This window comes from Dromiciops gliroides, chromosome 2, assembly GCF_019393635.1.
Source record: "Dromiciops gliroides isolate mDroGli1 chromosome 2, mDroGli1.pri, whole genome shotgun sequence".
Lineage (NCBI taxonomy): Eukaryota > Metazoa > Chordata > Mammalia > Microbiotheria > Microbiotheriidae > Dromiciops > Dromiciops gliroides.
The window spans coordinates 262,342,553-262,353,819 of record NC_057862.1 but is presented as its reverse complement, the minus strand read 5'-3'; the positions used below and the strand labels follow the sequence as shown (position 1 = coordinate 262,353,819).

Sequence of the window (11,267 nt, the reverse complement as noted above, 5' to 3'; positions counted from 1 at the left end):
GCGCAAGCGCAGTGTAGCGGGGCTGTGAGGGCCGCGGCGGAGGTGGCGGCCCGGGGGAAGTGAATGGTTTTACCCAGCGGGCCCCGCGTCGGCCCTCGCCTCGGTCGCTTCAGCTGCGGCCGTATTCCTCTTTCCGCTGGGCCATGGCGTTCACGTTCGCTGCCTTCTGCTACATGCTGGCGCTGCTGCTCACCGCCGCGCTCATCTTCTTCGCCATCTGGCACGTGAGTAGCAAGCGGGGGGTAGAGGGAGGGAGAAAAGTGGTGGTGGCAGCGGCTTTCCCCGCTTCCGGCCCGCCATTCGCACTGAGGCACCGGCTCCCCTTGGAAGATCGACCCTGGGGGAACGCCGGGCGCGGCGAGGGAGGAGCCACCGCCGGCGTGGTGAACTTCGCGCCTCCCCCCTGTGGCCCCCAAACATACCGAATCCCCCCCACCCCCCAAACCCCAACAGTAGCCCCGGGACCGGCACAGCCTCCCCCCTTCCCCCCCCCTCACGCCTTGCACCGGGGCTTAGTCGGTTTTGGTCTGCGCGCCCGGGGCTTGGGTTTGCCTTTTCATTAACCCTTTCCCTTCGGACTTGGGGGAGGTGGGGCTTTTTGACCAATGATGCCTAGGAACTCTGTGTCCACTTAGGATGAGGATACGAGGGGCAGCTTTCCCGGGTTCCTAATTTCCCCGTTGGCAACCCCTCCTTTTGGAAGGTCAGAATGAGGTGCAGCAACTTACACTTTGGACCTTTTGTTGGTTTTATTAGTTCTGTGAGTTTCCAAGCCGCTCATGTGGTTAACTTAAGTACCCAGAGTTAATTCTTCCTCTTTGTATTTATTTACCTGTGTACTTCTAGTAGATCTCCATCTCCCCACTCCCCCCGCCCAGAGAATGTTAGCTCCTTTGAGGGGCGTGGCTAATTTTGTTTTGTAGTTTTGTTTTTTGTCTTTACTTCCAAGTACCTTTTGCTGTAGGTGCTTGTGTGCACTAATTTGCTACTTGACTTTACAAGTTTGGTGCATGTTGTATTTGCTACGATTTATTTCTGAACACTTTAAAAAAGTAATGTTTTGAGACGATAGTCCAAGGGATATTAGGGGATCCATTAATACTGACCGTCCATGACTTCTGTATAATTCTGATGCTTGTTATAAACCCAGGGTGCTGCAGGCTTTCCTTTAATTTTAGTTCTCAGTAATGAGCCAGTTCAGTATTCAAGCTGTCCACCTATTTTCCTTTGATTCACTTACATGATTAACCCTCCTTCTTTGCCAATGTAACTCAATAAACTGGCTGTCCAATTGTATGTTATAGTTTAACAATAAACATATTTCATCCATTTAGTTTTTCCACTGTAACTTGTGAGGTTCATTGTTATACTTTGATCTAAGAAGGGAGGATTGATATAGTTTCCAATATCCTCAAACAGAAGCTGGTGATTTTTCTGAAATGCATACATCTCTCTACTTTTTTATGCAACTCTCTGTTTGAATGTATTCAGGACGCACAAATACTTGATAAACTTCTTGCTAGAGGAGAGCTGTTAATTTGCTCTACCAAGTCATTTAAAAAAAATAAACAGCCCATAGTAGGACCTTGTAACCTAGGTGCCTTTATGTCAATTGTATGGTGGTTTGCTGTAGAGAATCATTTGTGAAAGCCTGCCTGTTCCCTTCCCATATTTTAATCAAGGATAAACAAAAAAGTCATGCCCATAAAGATTTTATAAAGATCAATAGTTACTGGTGTTTTTATGATAGTCTTTTCAAGATAATAAGATTATTTGTGATTTCCTCTCTCTCTCTCTCTCTCTCTCTCTCTCTCCCTCCCCCTCTCTCTCCCCCTTTCTCTCCCCCTCTCCCTCCCTCCCCCTTTGGTATACTTTCTCTTCTTTGAAGTCAGTTGCTTCCTATTTTCAGGATCGTCAGTTCAGCAGTTTCCCTTTCTGTATAGTTGGTCTCGTCCAGTCCCTCTACCTAACTCTATAATATCAAGAGCTATTTCATCTCCCTCATATAACACAACAAATATTGGTTCCTTTGTCAGTGTGTTATAGAATTAAAAATTTGTTTTATTTTCTGACAGTCTTTGGTCCTCAGTTTTATTTATGTTCTTGGCATAATATGGCCATCCTTTTTTGTACATTTGGTGTTTGTTTTTTTTAATATGATTTATTAATAATTTTTGCACTTATATCACTGTCATTTCTGGGGGAAACAACAATCCTCCCTCTTTCTTCAAGATTAAATATTTAAATATGACTGAAAACATCTGATAGCAGTGTAATAGAAAAATCTGCTTTAGTGGTCTCCTGCCTCTTTTAAAGATAAAGGTGTGCTTTGTTATATACTCCCTGGAACGTTTTTTTAATGACTCAAACTTCAGTTTACTTTTCATTTATATTGTTTCAGTTAATATAAATATTTTGTCATGTTTCTCTGAGTTTCTTATATTTATCATTTATCAGTCAACAAGCATTTATTTTTTGTTTTTATTTTTTTCAGGGCAATGAGGGTTAAGTGACTTGCCCAGGGTCACACAGCTAGTACGTGTCAAGTGTCTGAGGCTGGATTTGAACTCAGGTCCTCCTGAATCCAGAGTAGATGCTTTATCCACTGAGCTGTCTAGCTGCTCCAACAAGCATTTATTAAGTGTTTCCTTTGTGACAGCTTCTCTCATAAACTGGGGGGGGGGGGCAGGGATTGTCTTTGGTTGTTTTTGAGGAGAGCAAACATTGTTTATAGTTCTTTGCTACCACCCAGAGTTGGTATTAACTAGCCCTTCTAGGTTGGGCTTTATGCAAATAGCCTTATCTTTTTCCTTTCTGGGGATACCACATCTCCTTTATCTGAGTTGAGTTCAAATCCGGCCTCAGACACTTAACACTTACTAGCTGTGTGACCCTGGGCAAGTCACTTAACCCCAATTGCCTCACCAGGAAAAAAAAAAAAGATGCAACACAAGGGGCAGCTTAGGTGGCACAGTGGATAGGGCACCAGCCCTGGAGTCAGGAGGACCTGAATTCAAATCTGGCCTCAGACACTTGACACTTAATAGCTGTGTGACCCTGGGCAAGTCACTTAACCCTAATTACCTCACCAAAACAAACAAACAAACAAACAAAAACATGCAACCCAAGAACCGTCTTCTGCCTGATTCTTCCCCAAGTCAAATCAACAAGCATTTATTAAGCACCTACAGTCCTATGTATCAAGTAGTGTACTAAGCTCTAGGAATAAAAAGGCAAAAGACAATCCCTGCTCTCAAAGGAAGTCAGAATATAATGAGGGAGACAACATGCAAATTACTATGTACAAAAAAAGGTCTAGATATGATAAATTGGAGATAGTTAACTGAGAGAAGGCACCAACAATAAGGGAGATTGGGAAAAAGTTCTTGTAGAAAGTCGAATTTTAGCCAAAATCTGAAGAAAGCCAGGAGGCAAAGGTGAGCAGGGATAATACAATTCAAGACCCAGGGGACAGCCAATGGAAATTCAGAATCAGGAGATGAATTGACTTGTTTGGGGAACAGCAAGGAAGCCAGTGTCACCAGGTTTCAGATTATGCGGGGATAAGTAAGGTATAAGAAACTATAGAGATCAGGTTATGAAGGACTTTGCATGTCAAACAGATGATTTTATGTTTTATCTTGGAGGAGATAAGGAGCCACTGGAATTTAATGAATGTGATGTGGTCACATCTGTGCTTAAGGAATATCTGTTTGAAAACTGAATGGAGGATGGACTGGAATGGTGGTCTCTTGAAGCAAGAGACCAACCAATATGCCTATGCAGTTATCTAGGCATGAGATGACGAGGGCCTGCCTCACAGTGGTTGCAGTGACAGAGAAGAGAAGGGAACATATACAAAAGATGTTGTGAGAGTAGAGCCAATAGGATTTAGTAATAGATTTAATATGGGGGGGGTGACGAAACAGTGGCTAATTTTATCAGTATCCTGATTAAATCTACACTCACTGATTATAGAGTCATAGGAATGGTGACATCCAAATTTTCCAAATGTTTCCTCCAATCATTAATTACATTTATAATCTCAGCATTAACTTTTTTTCTTTCTTTTTTTTTTTTTTTTTGATGAGGCAATTGAGGTTAAGTGACTCAACCAGCTAGTAAGTGTCAAGTGTCTGAGGTCAGATTTGAACATGGGTCCTCCTGAATCCAGGGCTTGTGCTTTACCCACTGTGCCACCTAGCTGCCCCCAAGAACCTTTTTTTTTTTATCTGAATGGTCAAATGGAAAAAAGAGATACAAAAACTCAATGAAGCAAATAATTCCTTAAAAGTTAGAATTGGACAACTGCAAGCTAATGACTCTATGAGACATCAAGAAACAATAGAACAAAGTCAAAAGAATGAAAAAATAGAAGCAAATGTGAAACATCTCATTGGAAAAACAATTAACCTGGAAAATAGAGAAAAGAGCTTAAGACATCATAATTTAAAAGGTTATAAAAGAAAATTGCCCTGATATCTTAGATCCAGAGGGTAAAATAGAAATCTTCATAATGTAATATTTATAACGGATCTTTCTCTGATGGCAGAGAACTGGAAATTGAAAGGATGCTCATCAGCTGGGGAATGGAGGAACAAGTTGTCATATATAATCGTGATAGAGTACTTTTGTGTTACGGCAAATGACAAAGGTAGTGGTTTTGGGGTGGGGACATGGCAAAATGATTCAAAGTAACTTGAGAAAAACCAGGAGATCATTGTGTATATTAACAGCATTGTTGTAATGATGATTAGCTATTCTGATCAGTACAATGATCTAAGACAGTTCCAAAGGATTCATGATGAAAAAATGCTCTCCACCTCCCTAGAGAGAACTAATGAACTTAGTTCAAATTGTAGTATAATTTTCTTCCCCTTTTTTTTTTTTTGCAATATGACTAATATGGAAATATGTTTTGCATGATTTCATGTGTATAATTGATATAATTTTGCTTGCCTCTCAGTAGGTGGTGAAGGAGTAGAGAGGAGAGAATTTGTAATTCAAAATATAAAAAGAAAAGGAAGTTAAAATAAGTAAATTAATTTCTTAAAGAATTTTTTAAAAAATAAAGGATCGGGGGCAGCTAGGTGGCACAGTGAATAAAGCACTGGCCTTGGATTCAGGAGGACCTGAGTTCAAATCAGGCCTCAGACACTTGATACTAGCTGCGTGACCCTGGGCAAGTCACTTAACCCTCTCTGGCCCTAAAAATTAAAAAAAATAAAAAAAAATAAAGGATCTTGGGGGCAGCTAGGTGGCACAGTGGATAAAGCACCATCTCTGGATTCGGGAAGACCTGGGTTCAAATATGGCTTCAGACACTTGACACTTATTAGCTGTGTGACCCTGGGCAAGTCACTTAACCCTCATTGCACCACCACCAAAAAAAAAAGGATCTTGAATGTTAAGCAAAATAATGGAAAGAAATAGCACTTGCAGATCTCAAACTGTATTATAAAGTAGCAGTCATCAAAACCATTTGGTATTGGTCAAAATATACAGAAGTAGCTCAGTGGAACAGTTTGGAAAAAGAAGACTCAGAAATAACTCAATGACCTAGCAGTCAATAAACTTGAATATAACTGCTTACTAAAGAAATTCCTATTTGATTAAAAACTGCTGGCAAAACTGGAAAGCAGTCTAGCAGAAGTTAGGCTTAGATCAACACTTAATGCCATGTTCCATAATAAATACAAAGTTGATGTGACCTTAATATTAAATATCATGCGCCCCCCCCCCCCCAAATCAGAAGAGATGTATATTATATATCTCACGGGTAGGTAAGGGTAGGAGATGTATTCTTTTTTTTTTTTTTTTTGTGGGACAATGGGGGTTAAGTGACTTTCCCAGGGTCACACAGCTAGTAAGTGTCAAGTGTCTGAGGCCGAATTTGAACTCAGGTACTCCTGAATCCAGGGCTGGTGCTTTATCCACTGCGCCACCTAGCCGCCCCAGGAGATGTATTCTTAACCATAGGAGGGATAGAGTCAATTACAAAAGACAAACTGTAGGCATACCTCGTTTTATTGTTTCACTTTATTGAACTTCACAGATATTGCAGTTTTTTGTTTTTTTACAAATTAAAGGTTTAGGGCAACTGACATCAAAGAAGTCTATTGGCACCATTTTCCCAACAACATATGCTTACATTGTGTCTTTTTGTCACATTTTGATAAATTTTCAGTGATCTTTGATGTTACTATTATAATTATTTTGGAGCTCCATAAACTGTACCCATATAAGATAGCGAAATTAATTGATAAATGTATGTGTTCTGACTATTCCACCAACCAACTGTTCCCCTGTCTCCTCTTTCTCTCCTTGGGCCCTGAGACATAATATTGAGGAACATCATATAAACTTAGTTTAGAAAGGAACAGCAGGGTTTGAGAGGATTGACTCCAATTTTAACAATGGGTAAAATGCTATCGAAGAATATCACATGGTACAGAGAAATCTTTCGTGAAAAGAAAAGTCAGTTGATGTGCAAACCTCATTATTGTCTTACTTTAAGAAATTGCCACAGCCACCATAGCCTAAAGCAACCCTGACTCTGACCAGCCAGCAGCCCACAACTTCAAGGCAAGACCCTCCACCAGCCAAAAGATTATAGTTTGCCTGAAGTCTTATATGATGATTAGCATTTTTAGCAATAAAGAATATTAATTAAGGTAAATACATTTTTATACGTACTATTTATTGCCTATTTAATAGGCCTCGGTATAGTGTAATCATAACTTTTATATTGGGTAGCTAGGTGGTGCAGTGGATAGCATGCTGGACTTGAAGTTAGGAAGACTCATCTTCCTGAGTTCAAATCCAGCCTCAGACACTTACTAGCTGTGTGACCCTAGGCAGGTCACTTTAACCCTGTTTATCATAGTTCCTCATCTGTAAAATGAGTTAGAGAAGGAACTGGCAAACCACTCCTGTATCCTTGGCAAGAAAACCCCAAATGGGCTTACAAAGAGTTGTATACAACTGAAAACTTTTATATACACTGGGAAACCAAAAAAATTCTTGGGACTCACTTTATTACAATAGTCACTTCTTTGCAGTGGTCTGGAACTGAGCACACAATATCTGAGTTATGCTTGTAGATAACTTTGATTCCGTGAAAAAGGAAAAACTTCTGCACAGACAAAATTAATGCATCCAGGATAAGGAGGGATGTTGTCAAATGGGAAAACAGATCTTTGTATCAAATTTCTTTGGTTTAATATCCAAAATGTATCAACATTTAACTGATTTTTTAAAGATCAAAAGCCATTCCCCAGGAGATTAAAGTGGACAAAAGATATAAACACACAGTTCTCAAAAAAATTGCACACTACTAACAACCACATGAAAGGATGTTCCAAATCATTCATAATAAGAGAAATGCAAATCATAGCAATCCGGAAGTTTTACCTCTCTTAAATTGACAAAGATGAATAAAGACAGTAATGGTTAATGTTTGAGGATTTGTGAAAAGATCAGCAGACTAGTGATTTTTGATGGAGCTGTGAATCAGTACAACCATTTTGGAAAGCAATTTGGAAATAAAGTGAATAAAAATGTCTCTACCCTTTGACCGAGAGAACCTATTGCGCTTGTACCCCAAAGGAGTGTGAATTTTTTTTAATATTTTTTTTTAATTTAAAATTTTTTTAATGAAAGAAGAAAGTCCTCATATACCAAAGTATTTATAGCAAGTACTTTTTGTTATAGCAAAGAATTGGAAACAAAGTAGATGCCCATTGATTGGGGAGTGAATAAGCAAATTGTAGTATACACTATATTACTATGCTTTAAGTGATGAATACATAGAGGCATGGAAAAATCTGCATCGATAGCGTTAGGTAGGCAGAGCCAAGAAAGCATTATCATCTACACAGTGACTACAACAATGTAAGAAAGAATCCCCCTAAATAATATCCAAAGCAAATTTTGCAAAATTATAAAGATCCAGGTTTGAAAGAAGAGGTATGAAAAGACATTCCCAGCCTATCTCCTTGAAGCGATAGGAGGTTCACCAGTGTACATTCCACATTATTATACTGATCATTTATGTTGATTTCTTCTTTTTTGACTTTATAAACTATATATAAGGTGGGCCAAAAGTCATGAAGAGGTTTCCATATTTAATAACTTAGCATCATATACAGGATATATAGGAAATGAATTTACATTATGTATGAAAAAATCAAATCTCGTAAATGGCAAAAATATTTTTCAGAGAGTTACTAAAACATGACTTCTGGTCCACCTTTGTTGGATCCATGCTTTTTGAGTTTTTTCCATAAAGGGCCACTAAATCCTGCCTCCTAGCCAAAGGGAGTTAGGAAAACCTGAGGAATGGCAAATCCTTCAGGCTAAACTGCAGTGATTACTTGGTGGTCAAGTGATATAGGTCCTGGACAGGGACTTGATGGTTAAAAGTGAGATCTCCTCAGAATCAGGACCAATGAAGGAATTTTGCTGGTCCTTCCTACCACATAAAGTTGTATGTGGAGCATGTCAGCACCCGTCATTAGATATATGCCCTCTGCAGAACTAAACAACAAGGTTGATGCCTTTACTAGCATGGCAGATTTTTTGTTTTGGGCACAGGAACATATGAATCCCCTAAAAGTACTAAGCTGCTGTTTTTGTCCATCAGCTTCCAAATCCCTTTTAGAGTACTCATTTTCCTTAACTGGTAAATTGTCTCTTTCCCCATCTCAGTGTGTTTGCCCGTACTATATAATAGCTTGCCCCTGACTATTAAGGTCAGATGTTCCATCTCCCAGAAGTCATGTCTATGACAGATCAATGCCACCTTAGGAAGGAGGAGGCAGGAGGCCTCTCTATTCCAAAGTTTCTCAGATCTCGCCTCCAGGAAGACTTATTCTATAAGTACTGGCAACTTCTGGACAGTTCTGGTTGACTCTCTTTGGCCCTTAGGCTAAAGTCTCTGGCATGGAATCACTTAAGCTCTGCCCCCTCAGAGGGGTCAGGAAATAGATCAGGTCCTTCACAATTGGCAGGTCTTCTTTCTCTTTGGATTATTAAAACAGCATCTTCCCAGAAGGAAAAAAATGTCCCAAATGATAGGATGGGAAACATTGAGAGAGATTATACCTCAACTCTCAGTATCAGTCTTCACTCTGGGACAGGCTCCATGTAAGAGGGTAATATCCTCTGAGATACTTTATTATATAGATGATCCCCTTCCTGTAATGTAGATTATTGACTGCCAAAAGTGTCTTCTGCACTGTGGCCTCTTATAGTCCTATTTGTCATAGATTTATATCAAGACATTACCCACCACATGACAGATTTGATTCTTGGTTATTTATATTTTGTTACTTTGCTACTTTACATCCCCTCCCCTTATCATTCTGTTGTGTGTTTTTTTCTTTTATCTGCACTAAATTTCTCTTACATTGCTGCTTCTCCTAGGCTTATTGAATCCTTGAGGTCAAAATCTTTAGTATATTGCCACCAAGGGGTGGCGTATGGTAGGAGCAGTATCTTTTTAAATAATAATAATAAACATTTTTATTTAAAATTTTGAGTTCCAAATTCTCTTCCTCCTTCCCTCCCTTCCCAAGACAGTAAGCAGTCAGGTTATACATGTGCAGTTATGTAAAATGTTACCATATTAGTCATTTTGTATAAGAAAACTTAAATGAAAGAAATATCAGTTCTTTCTTTGGAGATGGATAGTATACTTCATCATTAGTCCTTTGGGATTGTCTCGGATCATCGTATTGCTGGGAATAGTTAAGTCATTCACAGTTCAACAAACAATATTGCTGTCACTGTACACAACATTCTAGGAGCAGTATCTTAAGACCCTATAGTTTTGGCTAGTTTCTCCAAAAAGTTTTCTGTGTACTCATGGCTAGTTTTTCCCTAAAAGGTAGGAAAGCTGCCCTTGAGATTTGATTGGGCTAGTAAGCTAAGGCTCATGTTAATGACATGCTTTCGCTATCACCCAGGTTTAGGAAGCAGTGCCTTTCAGACTTCAGGGCTGTTCCACTGCTATGTGAATCAACTAACCCTTCTGATAAGACAGGAAAGAGGGGTTGTGAAGGAAGGTTGGGTCTACCTGACCCAATCCTGTATCTTTGCCAACAATCCTTTCCACATGGCTTCGTTAACTCCTAGATGATTAAGTAATTGCTCACTTCATTCCAATCCTGAAGCAGAATCACCAGACCAGCCAGAGTTAGGTGTAGCCTGACAGAATTTTCTAAAACTTGCTGTCCATCTACAGAACTCTTAATAGCCTCTAGGCCAACATGAGTGTAGGACTTAAGTTAACTACTTTGTTTTCTGTATTTTATTTCTAGAATGCAGAGTAGCCAGCTGGCTAATGTTCACAAGTGATGAGCTAATTTTGTTATTCCCTTTACAAGTATGTTCTCAGCATATTTTAAAATTTAAGTGATTCTTTTTTTTAATCTTCATTTTAGTGCAACAAAAATGTGTTTGAGTGCATTCTTTTGTTTATAAGCCTATTTTTTTTACATAGCACCTTTTGAAGTTCTAAGAACATTTAATGAACACTGGTATGTTAAAATATTGAGAAATGTCTTCAAAGATAAGTCTGGTATGCTAATCACTGGTAAACATTTTTAGAGGTTGATAACAGTAATGATCACATCTGATAGAAAGATGAATATAGAAGCATAGATTAGAGTTCAAAGTGATTGTAGAGATCATAGATCTCATTTTACAGACGAGGCTTCCCAGGGGAAAAGTTGTCATTTGCTTAGAGTCAAATATGTAACACGTGGCATGATCAGGATTTAAACCAGGAAGCTGTGATAAATCTCTTTGACCCTAGTCTCTTACATGATGATGCTGAGAGGTATTATAACAAACATGGTAGCTAGAAAGCCTGCCTTGGCACCAAGAAGACCTGGGTTCAAGTTCTTATTCTAACAATGTATTTGTGACCCTTTGTGACCCTGGGCAAATCATTTAATTTCTCAGTGTCCCAGGCAACTCTTAAGATTTTACATGGTAGTTTAACATAATTGCACATGTATAACCTATGTCTCATTACTTACCGCCTGGGGGAGGAAAGGAGGGATAAAATTTGGAACTCAAAAATTTAAATAAAAGTGTTATTAAAAAAGAAAAAGATGATGATGAAGAAGAAGATGAAGAAGATTTTACATTGTAGAGAAGGTTCCAGTTCTTTTTTGGACTTTATTGTACCAGTAAAATCATAGGTCCAATTCCATTCCCTCAGAGATGATGCTATTGACACTGCCCCCTTGTGGCCAGAA

At 39.1% G+C, this 11,267-nt stretch overlaps 1 protein-coding gene across 2 annotated transcripts in view; it reads left to right on the top strand.

Moving 5' to 3' along the window:
• The window catches only part of CNIH1 (cornichon family AMPA receptor auxiliary protein 1), a 29,683-nt gene continuing 18,416 nt past the window's right edge, over nucleotides 1-11,267 (top strand). Inside the window, exon 1 of one of the 2 annotated variants that reach the window (XM_043983856.1) lies at nucleotides 1-224. In XM_043983856.1, the coding sequence (XP_043839791.1) occupies nucleotides 144-224 (81 nt within the window). In that variant the 5' untranslated portion in view covers nucleotides 1-143. The remainder of the gene's footprint in view (nucleotides 225-11,267) is intronic. The other variant, XM_043983857.1, reaches the window with a different exon arrangement.